This window comes from Sebastes fasciatus, chromosome 9, assembly GCF_043250625.1.
Source record: "Sebastes fasciatus isolate fSebFas1 chromosome 9, fSebFas1.pri, whole genome shotgun sequence".
NCBI classification, from domain to species: domain Eukaryota; kingdom Metazoa; phylum Chordata; class Actinopteri; order Perciformes; family Sebastidae; genus Sebastes; species Sebastes fasciatus.
This window is the reverse complement of record NC_133803.1, coordinates 29,929,661-29,950,686: the sequence shown is the minus strand read 5'-3', so window position 1 is coordinate 29,950,686 and position 21,026 is coordinate 29,929,661. Positions and strand designations below refer to the sequence as shown.

Below are 21,026 nucleotides of genomic sequence, written 5' to 3'. Positions count from 1 at the left end.
AAGCCATATAAAGTCTGTGGCTGAAGCTACATGACTTAAGTGAACTGGATGCTCAACCCAAAATGAGCCATTTGACTTCAACTATACAGTATGCTATAGGCTGTAGGCAAACAGGACCTTTATAGCCCTGTGAAGAAAACAAATAAGAATATGCAAGAAAGGCACCCTTAAGCAATTTACAGATTGCAAAATTGAGCATGTTTTATGAAGGGAATAATCCATCCAATTCCCCAACCGGCTGAGTCAATGGACTTTCCTTGTGTCCGATATCTAGCTTCAAAACAACTGACAGTTTTGGCTGGCCTCTTTTCATATGTAGCAAAACTCAATCAATAACTACAAAAAAACTATTCCAATATTAAGCATTAAACTACCATGTCACATTTTCAGGCTCCTCAAACTCATCAAAAACAACTGTGCTTTCATCATCTTCTGCATGGGCTGTAGAATATTTCAAAATTAATCTACAAGTGTTTACAATTGTCATTTGTTAGGAGATAATACTTGTTATATTATTCTACAGAATGTTAATTTGCTAAGCAATGCTCTTCCTCACCATTCAAAAACAAAGGGAATATAACTGCAAATTAATGATGAATAAAGGTTGTCATTAACACATTAAAATACATTTTCTTTTAAGACTGCTGTGACGGCATACTCCTTAAGACGTAAACATGCAAAAATGGCTAACAAAAAATTAAGATGTCTGACATAGTTTTGTGCATAATTCTTTCTCAAGAGCAGTCAACAAGCAGGATGGCATTGAGAACAAGTGTAGTGTTAAGACGGTGTCATTGAAGAAACTTGCAACACACCATTTTTCCATAAACCTGCCAGTGAAAAGTTCTCAATCTGAATAAGGACTCAATGCACCGAAATATAAATGTGTGCACTTGAGTCATTTTTAAACTCATTACAATAACCGTTAATGGTTAAATACTATGATTGATGTGGTGAGGAGGGAGTGCATGCACATTCAAAATCCTGGTAACTTATACACATGGACTGATTACTGAGCGGGTCTACTGGGCACAGGCACAGAGGCACAACAGGTCCTGGGCCAGAGCTTCTCTTTGAAGTTACTGCTAACGCAAAACTGCAAAAGAGAGACACAAAATGACCACAAAGAGATGCAGAATGACCAAAAAGAGACACGAAACGACTACGAAAAGATGCAGAATGACCAAAAAGAGACACAAAATGACTACTAAAAGATCCAAAACTATCAAAAAGAGATTACAAAGAGACGCAAAATGATTACAAAAAGATCCAAAGCGATCAAAAAGAGACGCAGAACTACTAAATAGAGACGCAAAACGACCAACAAAAGACCAAAAATATGTCTCTTTGAATCTGTAGCTCTTGTTCTCATGTAGGAGGGGTGTCCGTGCCCAGGGGCCCATTGTTTCATAATCCGTCCATGCTTATACATGATTTTTTTGGGGTGTCAGCAAAACTTTAAAACGTCCGTACATAAACCACATTTTAATCTCAGGTGAGATTCTGGCCTGTCTAGTTAGTCTGCTGCCAAAGTTTCCTCCTGGAGGACATTACTCTGGATCAGAAGTCACAGAACATATCAATCAGGATTCTGTGTTGAGTTAACAGGGCACATTGTTCTCATCTCACTCCCTCTCCCTCCTATTCTATTATGTAAATATATGACATTGTTGACATCGTCAGCAGCAGAATGGACACATGGATCAAGTAACAACATGCATACTGGATCAACAACAGTGCATGTACAGTATAACGTTATCACGGCTTCCTCAGGTGAATCAAAACTAACCTGCTATGTTATAAACGGAGTCTGTGCGTTGCACATTTCGCCCTGTTAACACCTACACTACGCCTAGTGTCGCTCTGGTCCGGGAGGAGGGAATACGTTCAGTCCAGCAGCCGATAATCATTGTTGATGCACATGGTGCAACCAGCACCCAGTAAACAGACAGGGTTTGTCAAAAAAAACATTATAAAGGTTGTATGTTTGTTCTAAAATTTTAATACTAAGTGGGTTATTCTTTCAAATTAGTTCAAATTAGAATATAATATTGTTCGTATAGGCAGACTTTGTTCGTACTCTTTTTTTTTTTTAAAGATTTGGAGGAAACATTACTTTAACATGCAGAAGGCCACCAGCGAGTGACTGCAACAGCGTAGACATGCAGCATCTCATGCTCGGCTGGCTGAGCAACGGCAATTCAGCATTCAGACCTTTAGCAACTAACTCGCTCACTGTCCAACGCAAGCGGGACATGGTCCATCACTTGTCTTGAGTGATTCCTGATAGGCCATTCTAGGTTCGCTGCATCCAAATGTACGGACAACTTGCCGACAGATGAAACAACATATCTGTGGTTGTATAAAATGAACAGAACGGGACGCTTGTGGTCTGAATACATGCTGATGGTTTGACCTTTAACTCTTTTTTTATAATTCAGCTATTCCCATCACACCAGGTCTCACCCAGTATTCATTCATTTTTTGGAAACAATCCATGCAGTGATATGTATGAAAGCATAAGTAAAAGATGACATTTTACATCGCCAAAGACAGACATTGAATCAGGAGAGCGAGCGGCTCTCCTCTTCTTCCAAGAACGTCTCTGAATACAAGCACTTGTATGAAAAAAAAAGAAGTGATTAGTCAGTCACAGCTGTTTGTCAAGTCGGCTGGAGTACTCAGTGATGGTTGTATGTGTCAGTGTGTGTGTGTGTGTGTGTACTGGTTTCACCGTGTGTTAAGAAAGAAGTGGTTGACCTTTAGTTTCCAGTGGCTTGTTTCAGGTTCAACTACATTCTTGACTTTTGTAATTTACACCTAATTTGGGCTGAGAGACAATCATACAGTATTTCCTTCTGATTTAATTCACTCAGTTAATTGTCGAGGTTACACTGACAAATACCTCATACAACCTCTCTTCAAAACACCAGAACTATCCTTTTAACATGTAGGACAGCTGGAAAATACGTGGAAAAGAAAGTTATCATTACTCAGTTATTTTTGTGGTGAACCAAATTATTTGATTTGCTTCTAGACTCTGTTGTCTTGAAGGCAGGCTTAGAAATCAGTTAACTTTCCTTCCTTGTTCTTTATTTTCAACATCCTTTTTATTAATGTATGATCCCGATTATGAAAAACCTTTTTTTGTAAAAAGTTAATAAAATTACCATCTCTAAATATCTTTAGATAAAGACCAAAGCAATTTCTCTTAACAGAAGTTTTTTTTTGTATTTGTGTATTTTGTGTCACGTGAATATGCCCACTCTCATACATATTTTTAATCATACTTTTAATTAAAAAAATTTTTTTTATATATATATACTGTATATATATATTTATATATATATATACAGTATATATATATTGTGTTTAATGTGTGGTTAACGGGTACAACTTTTATTTTAGTATCAGTATTATTGTTATCATCCCCTTTTTAATAATAATAATAATAATAATAATAATAATAATAATAATAATACCTTCTTATCTTATTCCTTCTTTATTGTAACATCTTCTTATCTTATAAATTATTTAATGTTTTTGTCATGTATGATCTTTGCCTGTTTTTAGTTTTATTTTTCAAGCACACCTGTCATATTAAACATGCTATATAAATAAAACCTGATTGATTGATTTTGGTTCCTCGTAAAAAGTATATAACATAATAAAATATGTATGAAAGTGGACATAATCATGTTACACAATGTCCATATACAAGGCATAGGTTTGACATTTGCAACATAATCTGTATAGTATCCTGTAAAAAAACTTTAAAAGTGGCTTCCTAAACAACGTTGTGTACATACAGTGTGTGTGTGTGTGTGTGTGTGTGTGTGTGTGTCAATGTGTGTGTGTGGTTACGCCAGCTGTATGTGAGGGGACTGACTGAGGAACTCGGGGTGAGGTGGTGCAGCCTCCTCCGCAGTCTGTAAAAGGTCCGAGGAGCTGCCGTCGGGTTCCTGGGACAGGAAGTTGAAATGTTCTTCTGCTGGCTCCAGCTTGCACTCACTAATGAATAGTTCTGTCCCGTCCCAGTTGCTAAGGTCGCCGTGGGCGTTGCCACGGTTGCTACCGTTGCTGCCGCTGCTGTTGTTGTTGAGCGCGGAGGAGGAGAGACCAGCGGCACGGTTGGTCAAAGGCTGGCTGAGATTGTGCACGGAGAGGGATTTCCCGAGACCGCCTCCCCAGTCCGAAGGCCTCTCGTCTGGGCTGGACGAGAGCAGCAGCAGGGGGTTGACCTCCAGGCTCATGTGCCTCCTCCAGACCCCCTCCGGTTTCAAGCAAGTCTTCTCCCGCAGCTGCACCCTTTCCTGGGCAGGGCCTTCCTCACTGTCCCCTTCCTGGTCAGCATCCACAATGCTGGATCCCACAACAACAGAGGGGCCCAGGCTCCCCTCATCCGCCAGCTCTGCATCCGTCATATCCTCTGGGACGGGATCGGCGGAGCATCGGAGGTGGGAGGGGTGCACCAACGGGGGCAGCCGGAGGGTGAAACCCCCGGTGGAGGGAGGTGGGGGCGGCAGGTCAGGGAAGTGTGCTCTTTTGGAGGTATCGTTTGGGGTGACCAAGGTTGGGTAGGGGCTATCAGGAGGCAGCAGGGGGGACGGGGAGAGCGAGGCTGTGGACGGGGGGTAGGATGGAGGTGCTGAGTCCGGGGGGCCGTCATCATCGGCAGGCACCAGGATGAGCCGCAGGCCTCTGGGGTTGGTGCTAAGAGAACGGCGCATCCCCCCGTTGCCATCTCCTCCGCCTCCCACCGGATCAACTCCCTGCGGCGAGGGGAGATCCCTGCCGATGATGGAAGTCTGGTAGTCAGAGTTGTGGAGCTGGTGGTTGTCCAGCTCGAACAGGGGCAGGGAGGAGAGGGTGAGCGCTGTGGAGCCTTTCTGTAGGACCTGGCGGTAAACGTCCAGCAAAGAGTCCAACTTTGATTCAATGGAAGTTACCTGGGAAAAGAGTCCAGAGTGAGAGAGGGAGAACATGGAGGGAGGCAAAAAGAGAGAGAGTGAAGCTTAAAGGGCTGTTAAGCAATTCATTGACCTCCATCTTCAACCAAGGAATTTCCTCGTAACAGTAGCCGTGTTTCCATGCCCAAATCAGCTGCAGATATATCATCAACATTATTTGGCAATAAAATATTGTTAAATTTCTTTCTAAACTCACCTGTCTCTCCACCTTACACACTCTTCCCAGCATGCTCATGCCCTCCAGAGAGTCTCCATCTGGGTGCAGTTTGTCCCTCATCTTCTTATCCACAGGAATCTGGCCTTTTCCCAGGATCTGATCCACCCTGAGACACACACACACACACACACACACACACACACACACACTGGTGTCAATACATTTGAAAATAATGACGTAGTAATATAAGTAGGTGCCCAAGCTTCACTGCAGGTTATCCCAAGTCAGGCAACAAAACCTAAAGCAGCAGTAGGATGTTAAGTAAGATCAGAGTTAGTAAAACACACAACACACACAGAGCTCGGCTGTATCAGTGCCCTCATATGAAAACCCCGTATCTCCAAAACTGTCAGTTTTTCTGGTGTAAAGAAATACAGCATTTTCAGATTGGATTTGATGCAGTAGTCTGCATTAGTTTCATGGGCTCTTTACACACCAACGGGCACCAAAAAACAAATCACAATTTCAAAAGTCATAAGGAATAAAGGTCATTTATGAGCACTACATCCCAAAATTAGGTTTACAAATACAGTATGGTCACAATGCAGATCATATTGTTGCTTTTGGGTGGAGAAGTTGCATGGTGATATCTATTAGTTATTTATTTATTTTTACCCCATTCACATGTAGTGTCTTCAAAATGTATGAAATGTTACCATTTTAAAGGTTGTTTTCTAAAAATTAGTTTTCTCTCAGACTCTGAGCCAGAAATCTCCACTTCAGCAGCACTTACAGTACATCCACCAAACTTTACATTCCTCTCTGTATTCTGAAGGTTTTTACAGAGGGGTTTGTTCGTATATTATTCATGATCAAATCACACAAGTTCTTTGACACTGAAATAAAGTTGAATTAGTGTTAAAGTTAATAAAGTTTGTATATCGCTAACATGCATTAATCTAGGAAGAGGCCAGCACCCAGGAAACACCACACATGATTGTGTTTAATCTGCCACAAAACACATGAATTAATTGGAGCACCTATAACTGCACATTCAACAAGTTACATTCACGCACACACGTTTCGGTGTTTTTGCTGAAGGGAAAACGGACAAAGTATGAAACTATGGATGGGATCTAATGTAGCAGCAGGGATGTTTGGGCTAAACGTTAGTGTACATTTGCATTAAATTCAAATGTTTGACAGCAAGGGAACTACTGGTCATCATTAGGGGTAACTAATGGGATTCTACTGTAGGGAACACTTAAAATGAAATGAAATAAAAGTAACCCTGGGACAGGCAGCTTCTTCCTGTGGTTGCTGTAATAATAGTGCAGAGCAGGAGAGGACATGTTCCTGGGTCGGCTACTCAAGCTGGGACCAGCTGCAGTGGCCTGTCTGGAAACAGGAGAAATACCGGGTCAGACATCCATCCATCCATCTATCCGTCTATCTATCTATCCATCCATCTATCCATCCGTCCATCCCTCTATCTATCTATCTATCTATCTATCGCTCTCTCTTCTCACAAACACACTAAAGCATGAAGCACAAATGAACAAATGAACAAATCCACTCTATTAATTGAAAATAAATAACATTGGCATGTAGATAAACACAGAGTATGAGGCTAAACATGTAGTTAATGAAGCCGGGATATAATGGATGTCTGGTCATGATGCTGATGAGCTGCAGTAAATGAACACTCAGGTGGTCTGTGTGTATCTACAGCCTTTTTCGTCAAAACAACACTCAGACAGAGAAAACAAGCACTATGTTATTTTACAGGAGCACTACTGACAACACTGGCATCGCCTACATCGCTGTTATTCATTCAGCACCACAAAATACCAGATGACCAACGGCTTAAAACAAACTTTGTATTAAAAACACTATAAATGTGAAAGCCCCAATCCATAACTGTACTATAGTAGCTGAAACAATATCTCCAGCTTTACTTTTCACAAGAACTGAAAGCCTCGATGATTCGAAGCTGCAAAAGGAAACACGAACTGAAGTGAAACAGCTGCATTTTGAATGAATGATGATGAACAAGTCAGATTATTGATGTATCTAGTATGGTAAATGATTATGAGTTCAAATAAAGTCTGGATTGTGGCTTTTACATGAGGACACACTGATTCTCTATAGGCAGCACTGAGGAGATAGTCACCTACAGTATGTTAGCTGACAAAATGTTCCAGTTGGATGAGGTATTCAAGGTGCCCAAATCAGGATTATCACAGTTTCCAGAGTGACATAAATAAGTTAAGTGTTGGTACTTAAAATATTACGTTACTCACTACTAACTTGGCAATGACCAAGCTGCTCCCAAGCTGCCGTTGGGAGTGAGGCCAGGTTGCAATGTAACATCTGAATGAAAAACTTTTGTTTTTTTCTTGTAAAACTTTGTCCATAATCCAGTGCTTGAGCTCCTTGATGACCTCTAATACCAGACCCGGGTCAAGCAGCCAATCTGGTAAAGTGTTCTATTGAAACTTACGGTGAAGGTACAACCTCAGATTCATTAAACCCCGTAGCTTAGACTCCAAGTAGACTAATGTTACTTCCTGGCATTTAAACAGGACTGCATCCAGGGCTGCAGTCAAGACCAACTTAATCTAGTCCAAGTCAAGTTCAAGACCAGGGGTCTCATTTATAACCGTTGTGGACGGACAAAATGGGGCCTGAAAAGTGCGTACGCCACTTCCCATGCGAAAGTTGTAATCTATAAAATCAAACTTGAGAATGTGCGCACCTGTAAGGAAACTCTGACCAATGCGTACGCACAGTATGGAGGCGGGGGAAACTGACGACGCAGATGGCTCGTGTATATGCAGAAACATTCATGAGGGGCTTTGCATTGTTGTGTGTCGATGGTGGGCGTGTCGAGGGCGGGATATGAGGCTGATCCACGTGCTGACAATTGTTGATTTGTCATTTATAAAAGGAAATTGACAGGCGTATGCATGGTTTTATAAATCAGAATATTTAATTAGCGGACGTACATTTCCTCATTTGAACGTTCGCCAACATTTAGTGTGAATCCTACGAACTGTTTTATAAATGAGACCCCAGGTCCAGACGGGTCCGAGTCAAGACCGAGTCCAGAGCAAATCGAGTCCTGTTCACAACCATAAAAGGCAATAGTGTATAACCCTGACGTGTAGTCACATGCTATTCATGTGTAAGAATGCGCTGAATTTTAATATAGATGCAGCAGTGTGTAACTGCATGCTGCTTGACCCAGGTGTGACATCATCAAAGTTTTGTTAGCAGATCAGGACGGGGTAGTTTCGGTCTAACCCCGGTGCAGACTGTTTCCTCCGGGCCTGGCTGTAATATAAATGCAGGGAGGGAGAGGATAAGGTCTTGACGCGGCTGCTGAGAGACCTCGGAGGGGGACCCACTACAGTGTCTAGTCTGGGAGAGAGAGGGGACACAGATGGACATGTAGAGTACACAGAGACAGAGTGGGTACGTAAGAAACATAACTGGAAGAGAGATCAAGGTAAAAGTGGGTTAATTTAATTCAAAATTGATTATCTATAGAGTGATATCCTCTATCCACCTTATTCTGGGGGGCGTTACTGTAGAAATGATTATAGGCGTAACTTCCGGTGAGGTAGCGGAAGTAGCAGTAAACTAGTTAGTCCCGTAGGCTAATCATAGTGTCTAAACGCCAACGGTGCTTCTTTTGAAAAGTAATTCGCCTTCAACTTAGCAAATCCTGCTTTATTTTTTAAACAGATATTTAATGTTAAATTAGCATTTTCTAAAACATCCTTGTGGAGCTCTGGTGCCAGACAAAGCTAAATCTGTGGCTTCAACAACAGTGTGTTGAACATGCACCCAAAACAAAAAGGGATTGTTTTTGTAACCAATGGTAGTTTCCATCGCCGACCTACACATGAGGAATCGAGAAGAATGTGGCTGAGAAACCTAAACTTAAAGAGATCACCATAAACCCAGTATGTGTGCTCATTTCATCAACGGAGGAAAACACGTATCCTACTTTGTTGGGCTACGAAAGAGCAGCGGAGAAGAGATGTCGGGTCATTAAAAGGACTGACCGCAGTGCCAAGAAAACATCAGGTATGATTTCATGTGTAGGGAGGACACAGCATTGGTTTAATGACAGACAGTTACTTTTACTATTTTTTGTATAGTTTATGGCATGGCAGCGTTAGCCTAAAAATAGTTTAAGTACGGTTATCTGTGTGTAAGAAACAAAACCTTGTTACTGTGGAGGTACTGATCTGCCTCAGAGCTTTTTCATCGCTTCACCGTCTACAGCAACGGAGTCAATAAAGTAGCTAAATATGCTGGTGTAGGTTATCTGAGGCCGCTTCTTCAGGTCGTCCTCCCATCCCTCCATAGTAGAAGGCAGAGCTATGATCACATTATCCTGTTTGAGGTGTAATAGGTGGTGTTCACACATGTTTTACTAGATTTATTTTAATACAATCACTCTAGAAGAGAGGATTGTGACATCAGTGACACAACGCGCCAGGAGTTGCGCCCCATAATTCACGGCGAGGCATCATGGGGGCTAGGAATAAGGTGGATAGGACTGGTTGGAACTGCAGCAACATCAACCTATGAAAACCTTTTATACAGAAAGATGTACACAAATAGCAAACATGAAGATAGGAGCAAATTCAGGTCAGGAACAAAATGAGTAAAATATTGCCAAAATGAGAATTGTGTGATTGAAATGTTTGTGTCCTGACCTCGTCTGGAGACTCTTGATGCGACAGAGCATGTCCAAGTGTCCTGCAGAGTACTGCTCTATGACGTCCTTCACATCGTACGGACGCAACGTCTCCTTAAACTTCTTTTTTGCCACGTGGAACTTCATGATCCTTCACACATAAACACACAAGGAGCAAAAAGAGGTAGACAAGGGGGAGAAGAGGGATGCTGGAGTTAGTCACATAAAGTCAAAAGAGGCTTGGGTGTAATTACTATAACCAACCACTAGATGGTAGCAGCGACTTTGGGACAATCCTTGTTACATATCACTTGTTGATCTTTGGAGTGTAATAATGAAAACATTATTAATATCTCAGATACCTCAAGGAGAAACCAATGTTCCCCTGGTTCCCTTGTCAAATCCATAACAAGCAAAATGAAAGACTCTGAAACTTGAGCGAACAATCTTCTATCTCCTTTATTTGGTGAACAGAACCGCTGCTGGGTGGATAATATTGATACAGGTAAGGGGATCCATACACTCGGTACATTTGGATTCCCCGGTGGCTTCTGCTTTTCTCCAGTTGCCTGATTTTCTCACTGTCTAAATGGAAACAACGGCGACAGATGAACCTCTGTAATAACAGTCTCGACAGGGGTGGGGGGTGTCCAACCCTCAACCCGACACCCTGGGAAAGCCCTGGGCTCCGGCGGCCCATGGAGGAGGCCTGCTGGGCGTGCAGGCCGGCCGGGGTTGGGTGGTTCTGGTGATCTGTGTGTGTCTGAGTGTAGAGAAACAGAGGCGCTGCTGTTTGATAGACTTCAATTCACTAAAAGACAAAAGTCTGGGCATGTTATATCTTTCTAATCCTGCAAATGTGGCAAAATGTCTCAACAAGTGAAGTAATGACTGACTGGATATAATCATCAAACTATCATTTAGGAGCGAAGATAGGAAAAACAATGCTCCCTTAATTTGATTTGTGTCAAATCAAGACGTGCCAATCCTCCCAATTTTCCAGGGAGATTCACGTTTTTCATCGCCCTTTCCCGGTTTCCTCCCGGGGTCACAATTCTCCCGCATTTCTTTCGATTTATGGCATTTTTTTCCCCTTTTTGTTATCTCAACCTGTTTCTGATGCTAATCAGCATGTAAAACTGTACCAAATGTCTTTTCCCGGCAGAGAACTGTTCACGACTGTGCTCGTGTCACATCACAGCAAAGCCGTCGTGGCGTAGCGCAAGCCATTGGAAAGAAGGGGTTTCAGAGCGCCGTGGTGCCGTTGTCGCAATGTGTCTGAAAGGACCTTCAGTGAGTGAGATGGAGAGGGAAGTACTAAGAGAAAGAAATACAAAAATTTAATGAATGAATGAAAACTGATGAATATTAGCCTAGTTTATACCAAAGATTCAGACAAACTTCACGCCAGAAGGGTTTTCTTTCCTGAGAATTAAAAGTAAAATTAAAAGTAGGCCTATTTAACAAAAAAATGCTGTTGCAGTGTACTTATTATTTTGTTATTTTCATTCTTTAAAAGTCACCAGAATGCAGGAAACAAAGTCTCTGAAACTCAAATTTGATTTTGAAATCCTCCCTATTTTCGAGGTCTCAAAGTTGGTAAGTAAGATCAAATGTGGATTCCAAAAACATATATAACTCGTTACATAACTGTTAAAATGATAAAAACTACAAATTTGGACAAAGTCGTATGCGCCACACTGTGTTATACCCACCTGACTCCGTATACAGGCGGGGGTCAGATGCAGCTGGTAGAGCTACCTTAGATAACAAGACATTTTACTGGACAACTAGAGAATTAAATGTACTACTACAGGTAATTACAGCAAATCACATTACTGAGAATAATTAAAAATTAGGGCTGTCAATCCATTAAAATATTTAATCAGGATTAATCACAAATGAATTCCATTTTGTATCTGTTCAAAATGTACCTTAAAGGGAGATTTGTCAAGTGTTTAATACTCTTATCAACATGGGAGTGGGCAAATATGCTGCTTTATGCAAATGTATGGATATATTTATTATTGGAAATCAATTAACAACACAAAACAACGACAAATATTGTCCAGAAACCCTCACAGGTACTGCATTTAGCATAAAACATATGCTCAAATCATAACATGGCAAACTGCAGCCCAACAGGCAACAACAGCTGTCAGTGTGTCAGTGTGCTGACTTGACTATGACTTGCCCCAAACTGCATGTGATTATCATAAAGTGGGCATGTCTGTAAAGGGGAGACTCGTGGGTACCCATAGAACCCATTTTCATTCACATATCTGGAGGTCAGAGGTCAAGGGAGCCTTTGAAAATGGCCATGACATGTTTTTACTTGCCAAATTTAGCGTTATGACATGTTTGGTATGAATGGATTCATTACGTTTTCTAGTTTCATATGATGCCAGTATTTCACTCTTGCTTTAAAAGTCCGCTACAATAAGTGCCGTTAAAACCAATTTGAGTTAATAAGTTATTATCGCGTTAACTTTGACAGCCCTATTGGAAATGATATAAATACATAAACCCTACTTCATTGAGAGGTGAAAATTTACTTTTTTTTTTACAATGAAAAAATATGAAGAGGGTGAGAAGAAGCGGTGGAGTGAGAGAATCAGTTGGCGCCAGTTGGATAAACATTCGCTCTTAGGGTGCCGGTGCCAGTGTAAGAGATCAGGGTCTGCTGGAACACACACACAAAACTGCTTGAATCCCCCCCCCTCAGGCAAACCCTCAAACCCAGCAGTGGGTCATAGAGATGAGGAGGGAAAGATGGAGATAAGAGACAAGACAAATTAGAGAAATCAGTTGCTCGAGGGAACCAAACATCATGTGAACCGCTGCACTCAAGGGCCGATGTATGTTTTTCCCATCCAGTATTACATGTATAGTGGAGGGAAGAAAGACACAGGGGTCTGTGTTACATTATCTGTTACTGTAGCACAGAGAGGGGAGAGATGAGGAGAAAGGGCTTTAACATAAACACTGATGATGAAAAAACAAACATGTTTACAACCTTCTTCAACAGCCGTAACTACCAAACTACAAAATCTGGGCTGTCAAAGTTAATGCGATATATAACGCAAATTTGTTTCAACGCCACTAATTTCTTTAACGTATTAACGCAACTTGCGATTTCTAGGTCGTAGCGGCTCAGTTTTGAAGCTAGAGTGAAGATACTGGTATCATATGAATCCGCGAATGAGACTAAATAACTCTCCAAAGTTACGCTAAATTTTGACGAAGAAAAACTGTCATGTCCATTTTCAAAGGGGTCCCTTGACCTCTGACCTCAAGATGTGTGAATGAAAATGAGTTCTATGGGTACCCACGAGTCTCCCTTTTACAGACATGCCCACTTTATGATAATCACATGCAGATTGGGGCAAGTCATAGTCAAGTCAGCACACTGACACACTGACAGCTGTTGTTGCCTGTTGGGCTGCAGTTTGCCATGTTATGATTTGAGCATATTGTTTTATGCTAAATGCAGTACCTGTGAGGGTTTCTGGACAATATTTGTCGTTGTTTTGTGTTGATAATTGATTTCCAATAATAAATATGTACATACATTTACATAAAGCAGCATATTTGCCCACTCCCATGTTGATAAGAGTATTAAATACTTGACAAATCTCCCTTTAAGGTACATTTTGAATCGATGAAAAATGTGCAATTAATTTGCAATTAATCCCAATTAACTATGGACAATCATGCGATTAATTAAATATTTAAATCGATTGACAGCCCGATACAAACACATGTATACAGCAGCTTATTGGCTCCTTTGCAATGCATCCGTCTGTTAGCTAGTGGTATTTTCATATCGTGGTTGGATCCATGAACCTTTCGATCAATAGCAGATCATAAACAGCCTATAAAGAAACACGGCTGCCAATAAATCAATAACATGACCCGACTTTAACAAGAGCTCAACTACAGAGACGGTCGTACTACGTACACGATCAACAAGTAGCCAATCGTAGAAGGAGGAGGCAGTTCAGTGACATCACTAATCGACTGGTGACTTGTTCAGTTCATTGAGCCGTTACTGTGGTTTCAGAGTCAATGGACACAGGTGAGAAAAGCCTCATAACTAATCAATAAGATGCCCTTTATCAGTTCCAACGAGCCACAAAATACACATAAGTAGTATTAGAGGGCGTGTCAGTTTCTGCTCTTTACATGCATACAGTCTCTTTTCAAAATAAACTTCCAACGGAGATTTTTATTTATTTTTCCATCCTGTCTTTTTATCTCTAGCATTTCTTGTTTGGAAAAAGTATTCTTTTCTTTCTTTTATTTATTTTTAAATAATTGATTAAATAATCAATAATAATCAAACATTGAAAAAATAAGTAAATAAAAAGAGAGTCACAGGGACATTTCAAAATGCACATAAAAGAAAAATTGTTAAGAGTCTAGGTGGTGAGAACTATCCCATTTTTCCAGTATTTATCCCCCTTCTCCTTATGAAGTCGAAGAGTGAAAGTCATTTTCTCCCTTTTCTTTCTTTTAGATAATTGAAAAATATTCATATCGGTTTGTAAATTGTAATACAGCTGTCTTTAATTTCAATGTCAGGTTTTTTTTTTTCAACCCACCTGTGCATTTATTGATGTTTTTGTATATCTCCTCTCTTTTGTTATATTTTATTATTTGCACAAATAAAAATGTCAAAAATCAAGGTATAATGTGTCGTTCTTTGCTGCGATAGCATCAGTTATATCAGAAGTTGAGAGTATTTCTTCATTGAAAGAAGAGCAAAGACCGCCACTGAAGGCTTTTTGTTGTCGCTCTTCTCCCGACTGGCTTCAGCTAGAGTTTGATTGACAGATGGTTCATCCAATCACCAGCCAAGTCGTTTTTTTTTAAAGTGCCTGCCCTTTTCTAAACAGTTTCCAATGAATGACAGATTCTCAGATGGTTCTGTGTCACAAACCATCTAGTGGGTCCGGTTAGAGGACGGTCGCTATTGGTTAAAAGCTTTATATTTAAAGAAGCGACTTCCTCCTCCGTCTCACTAATATGATAAAAAAGAGAAAAAAGTTCATTCACTTTCTCACTTGATGTTAATATTTGGATTCAAGTTTGCAAAATGTGGTTGCTGGTGCCTTTTTCCACAGTAGTGAATCCACTTTACCGGCAAACATTTGTAGGATTTTGGTGATTTGAAGATGCTTTGGATAAGAGCATCGGCTAAAATGTGAAGTATAACCGGAACAGGATCTCACCTGACGGCTCTGATGACAGCCTTGAGGGGAGCGGACAGATCCTCCACTGTAACATCACAATGGCAGCCTCTCTCATCAAAGGAATCCTCCGTGGTCATGCCTGCGTCCACTGAGAGAGAGACAGACCGCCGTTTCATCAATAAAAGTAGCCCCCGTGCAAAATTGTCTCCAGTCTTTTAACCCATAAAACACTTTCTGCATAGTGGGTCTGGACAGGAGTCTCCAAGAATGTCTCAAACTGATACTATTCTGGCTTCTAGGAGGTGAGAATTTATGCCCCTGGTTGGACGGGGATCTTTAGGAATGGGCAGCGTTTTGCCAGCTCAGCTGTGTAAGGTGAGAGAAGAGGGAATATATATCCTTAACACTGCCAATAATTAGAAGACACAGACAGAGAGACAGACAGAAAAAAAGAGTAAGAGTAAGAGAAAAGCGTAGGGAAAAAGAGGGAAAATGATAAAGTGCATATAAGAGGTTATAAAATCAGTTCAAATAAATGATACGAGGGAACGAGGGAGACACAGAGGTGCTATTAAAACAGTCAGCAGTTTCATCTATTACTATATAGGGTAGGAGTTTCTGGGAAATGTGAGGACAAATTAAATACTCTACACTAATTTAGGTCATAACGATAAATTAAACAAAACAGGAATTGAGATTTAAAGTACACAAGGGCTTTATGAAAGTGTATAATTCAAGTCTGTTAAGATTTTCTCCAAAATGCAATATACATCCACCTGGATAAAAACATAAATGCATGACATTCATCATCCTACGTATCTACAGTAGGAAAAGTTTAGATAATATGATTTTGAAAGATACACTGGTTGTATGAAAGCTGCTCTTTTCTCTTGTTTTTCTCCCCGAGAAGCTTTAATGTTGTTATTCTCTTATTTCTGACAATATCACATTTATATTCTGTATCCCCTGGTGGAAATTAACAATCTATTAAGTATTATTATTATTAAGCATATTTACTCAAATACTGTACTGAAGTACAATTTTGAAGTATTTATACTTTACTTAAGTATTTACATTTCATGCTACTTTATAATTTGACATACATCTCAGAGTATTTTACTCCACTACATTTATTTTATTTATCAACTAATAAGTTGTGATGTATTATTATGGATATATGAAGTGATTAAAATTAGCTCCACCTTTATCAGTTGCAATATTAAAGTGATGAACATTAATGCATCAATAATTATAATCTAGTAATATAATATATATTATTCTGAAATGGAACATCCTGCATAATGAGTACTTTTTGTACTTTAAGTACATTTTGATGCTCATACTTTTGTACTTTTACTTAAGTGACATTTTGAATGCATAGCTTTGACTTGTAACAGTATTTTTACACTGTGGTATTACTACTTTTACTTAAGTAAAAGATCTGAATACTTCTTCCACCACTGTCTGTATCAGTTGGTTCCAGCTTTTCATTGAATGTATGTTTTATTCATGTGCATAATTCTTATGTTTGACGCATTTGACGCACCATTGCATCAAATCAAAATCCTATTTGTCTTGTTCATCATCATCCCAAAATTCAGGTATATGTTTGGAAACCTTGGGATCTCCACTAGAATATAAAATGAATTTCTGTAGATTTGAACATACAGTAGATTGGCTGCACAGCAGGAGTTTGTCATGTGTTATTTATGGTTATTAAAGGGTTATTTGTAAGATGTTGTGTTGTGATGGATGTACAGTCCCACTCACCGTCTGGGACAGCAGTGCGCGTCTGGCTCTTAAGCCTCAGCGACGGCCTGAACCGGGTCCGGTCGTTGAAGCTCCAGCTCTTCTGCACTTTGGCCGGGCTCCCGCCCATCAGCTCGGGGCCGCCCACCACCTCGTTGCCGGGGGAAGAGCGCTGGCGGTCGTTGATGGACGTCTGCCTGCTCTTCATGCTCTGACCACGGGGGCTCGCCATCCGGACCCGCTCCTTAAAACTCAACTTCTGGCTGCAGGGAGGGAGGGAAGTAAAGAAGAGGATAGAAGGATGTGGAAAGAGGGAGAGAGGAGCATTCAATGAAGCAGAGATTTGGGATGAGACAGAGGGAGCAAGAATGATGGAAGAGATGATGTAGGGGAGACAGAGGGGGAAAGGTGAGGAGTTTAGGATGGAGTTGATAGAAGAAGAGTGCGTGGCAGAGGTCAGGGGTTGATAGAGAGACACAAGGAGAGAGAGAAAAAAAGGGATGCTGTCAACACGTATTTCCTGTCAGAGGGTGAGAAGAGTTGAGAGCTCAGACACGGGGAAACGATCTGTCTTTTCCTTCAGCCCAAACATCGTCCATCCAACTGACATGCCCAAAACACCAGAACACAGCCAGACTGCCGGCCAAGCCACCAAAACAAACCCTCATCTCTGGATCCTCACGCTCATCAGATAATAATGTAATCAACTTTTTCAAAACAGACTTAATGAGATCTTTAAAGGTGATATGTGAAGGACTGTAACATTAATACATCATCACCACATTAACTTTGAGACTACCTTAAACAAATGAGACCATGATTGAGAGAAGCCTCTCACAGCCTCAACACGCTGTTTTACATAGTTATTTTTTGGTGGAAAGTTCTTTACACTGTTCTTCAAGAGCAAAAAGAGATAAATATTTCAGAGATTGTGAAGGCAGATCACTTCCAGCAAGTTGATCAATGCTTATTGGTAAATCAAACCAACTGTTATACACTGTGGCTCCCTTTAAGTGAAATTTATTGGCACATTCTTAGTAAGTTCTTCTTCAGACTTCATAAATCTGCACAGAGACGCTTAAAAGGTAAGCCCTCTGGTCACATGATAGTCACATGATACCGCCAGTGAGCCAAGTATCTCACATATAATCAAACGTAACGTTACATGCATATTAAGAATTTTTATATTGGTAAATCCAAACAATCAAATATCCAATGAAATGCGGTTTTAATCTGCAAAACACAACCTCTGTTTTGGTCTCAATTGTTCACTGTAGTTACACCAAATTATTAATACTATGATATTACTATTAAAACCATACCATGAATCTTATTATTATCAATCTGTATCTTCCTCTGTCATATAAATAACACATAACATCAGCCACTGGAGGAAAAAGAATGCACAAAGTCCTCAATCAATGTGACTCACTGCAGTAAACTGTAATGTTGACGAGCATGCAGTGCAGCAGAGCAACGAGAGAGATGCAGGGTTCCAACACATTTTGCATGCCACAATTTCACATTTTTCTAAACCTCAGTGTCTCACCTGAATCTTAAGTGTTTTAATCAGTCTGAATCATTTTAACAGAAGTTGTTTTTGCATATTCTAAAACTTTGGGGAGTTTTTTTTAAAATATTGATTTGCAATGATTTCCCAAACCTAGATGTGCAATCTTTTCCTCACTTTCACAGACTTGTGTATTATTATCTAACACTTCACAGCACAGGGTAAAACATTTTCACCAATGTTCAAGGCAGAAATAAATATAGATATTGTATTTGTACACTGACACAACCACACATTTCTTTCCTAGATACAAAACAAATGACTGAAAAGAGAAATGCAGCAGTAATGCAGGGAGCATGCAGTACAATGAGGAAGAGCTATAATACCCATATCCATACACTGAAATGTGCATAACTATCACATATAGTGTTGGGGGATAATTTAACAAAACACATTCATGTGGCTGGACTTGGAACAGTTTCTAGAAAATATAAAATAAAGGGGAATTTAGACCTTGTATTTTAGTAATTCCAAAGAAATTTCAAATAGGTTACTTGCTAATTATCACCTAATTACCATGAAATTTGCGGATCTGTAAAATGAAATGTTGACTGCGGAAAATGTTTAACTACATTGGGCTGTAAAATCTGGTGCATTTTTCCATTTATTTCAAAAACATACTTATTATCTTATAAAAACCACGTCTACTTTTACAGTTTTGCTGGAATTCCCCTTTAATTTGTAACAAAGTCTTGTTTGCATTCGACAGGCAGCAGGCAGCAGCAGTCGTCTCAGACAAAGTCCTAAAAATAGGGGATTGCGGTACGAAGGAAGTTAAGTTTTCTTTGTTCTCCTCCATGCTATTAGTCATTCCCAGGTTATTGGGCTAAGGGCAGGGCAGGGCAGGGCAGAGAGGATGCTGGGTAGTACTGTAGGTACCTCCTATATTTCCGAATGTACCTTCTGAAGAGCCTCCTATTACTTAGACCCTTAGACCCACTAGATGGAAGGAGGGAGAGACGGATGGAGGAGGGAATGGAAAGATAAAGGAGGAAGGAGATTAGAAGAAGGAGAGAAATTCTCCGCTGTCAGTATTGATGCAAAGTAAATACACAGAGAAAAAGGACAGAGAAGGATGGGAGTGAGTAAACAGGGATGTAGTGGAAGGTAAACCCACCTGAACTCCCTCATTTTGGGACGACAAATATATTTATGATGTGAATTCATGACACACAGATCAAACTAAAGCTAGTTTTAAAGCATTTTTCTGTACATGTATAACCTCCTTTCAAGGCAACGCCCCCCACACACATGCACGAGCACCGCCGCATCGTAACTACTTCACAGACACAGAGTGCAGAGAGGACCTCAACTCAACAACGCTACCTCATGACAAGTAACCGCGGCAGTGCTACTGCAGGGCTGAGTTCTCCAGTAAACTTGCAGCGGCGACGCGCTTTGAGTTCAGGCTGGTGCACGCCAAGGGTAGAAAATGAGCAGGGAGGCAGGGAGGCATCTGATTGGTTCTTTCCAAGCGGACCTCGAGGCAGTGATTGGTAGACGTTTTTACAGGATTACAGCAGCTACAGATGACGTCATTTTTCCGGTCCTTTTTCAGAGCTCATCAGTAATGGATCGCTGTCGGGGTGTAAAGACCATTTCAACTAATATAACAAATAGTGTAGACTGGAGAACATCGTCAACCCTGCCTTTAAGTAAGAACCTACTCGAATTTGCTTGCCTGGGTTTGGCTCTGAAATCTTTTACGGTCCATATCAACTCCAATGTGGTGAACAAATTCACTGACTATGCCTGCTTGTGTGCCTGCAGTGATGCGTAAAGTAGCGCTCAACACAAAGTTAAAATTATCTCTAAAAATCAACCTGTATTCACATTCAATTTGGTGTTGTTTAAATGAAATCTGTTGCGTTTGCCAGTTTAGTCCACTTTGCTTAGTCTGGTGTGAGTAGGCTGCCAGTATCCAGACCACCTCGTATACACTCAGCATGGCCTCCGCTGGAGCAGTTTGTGGTGCTGCTTGTGTTTACTACCGCTGGTGTTTACAAGTCTGCTTAAAACGAAAACCACCAGCCGTTTACCACGGCACCTACCGCCGCCGAGCAGCCGACAGTCTGTAAAACCACTAATAACACTCGGTGGACGGGGAACACACAGACAAGAAATAGCGTCGTAAAAAGTGCACATAATTATGATTTCACACGTGAGTAAATTGGACTTACTGTATCACAAGTTTCTAAGAAAGGAAAGCCGTTAAACAGAGGGACTTCTGGGGGGAGGAATGCTGTTGTGGACGCAACAAAGCCTAATTAAATGTTGTGTTTAAGGATGAGAAGCACATTTGTTTGTAGAGTATTATTTTTTTATGTGTGTGCGTGTGTGTGTGTGTGGCTGTCTTAAGTTTAAATGCCTAAGAAGCTGCTGGCTCAATATAAGGCTCCCAAACGCTGCCAAAGGAGCGCTGCACTGTAAAAACTATACTAGCATAATTAAACTCACAAATCTCTCTCTGTCTTCTTCCCCCCCTCTGAAATCCCCTATCTCCCCCTCTCCTCCCCTCTACTCCCCCCTTTTTCAACTTCGCTCTGTCTCTCCTAGACTTGTGTTTGATGAGTTATATAAATACCATCCCAATGGAAAAAGTGCGTCATGGTACAGACATGGTACAGACTCCTGTCTTTGAAGGCGTGTGTGCATACACACACACACACAC

The 21,026-nt window shown here is 40.7% G+C and overlaps 1 protein-coding gene across 7 annotated transcripts in view; it reads right to left on the bottom strand.

Annotated features, from left to right (window-relative positions):
• Positions 1-3,074: 3,074 nt before the first annotated feature.
• The window catches only part of kcnq5a (potassium voltage-gated channel, KQT-like subfamily, member 5a), a 104,396-nt gene continuing 86,444 nt past the window's right edge, over positions 3,075-21,026 (bottom strand). For 3 of the 7 annotated variants that reach the window (XM_074647138.1, XM_074647139.1, XM_074647140.1), the window contains exons 10-16: positions 16,807-17,048; positions 15,076-15,184; positions 9,861-9,992; positions 8,434-8,550; positions 6,418-6,525; positions 5,167-5,293; positions 3,075-4,949 (exon numbers count right to left, since the gene is read on the bottom strand). In XM_074647138.1, coding sequence (XP_074503239.1) covers positions 3,861-4,949; positions 5,167-5,293; positions 6,418-6,525; positions 8,434-8,550; positions 9,861-9,992; positions 15,076-15,184; positions 16,807-17,048 — 1,924 coding nt within the window. In that variant the 3' untranslated portion in view covers positions 3,075-3,860. The remainder of the gene's footprint in view (positions 4,950-5,166; positions 5,294-6,417; positions 6,526-8,433; positions 8,551-9,860; positions 9,993-15,075; positions 15,185-16,806; positions 17,049-21,026) is intronic. The other 4 variants (XM_074647141.1, XM_074647144.1, XM_074647142.1 and 1 more) reach the window with 2 other exon arrangements.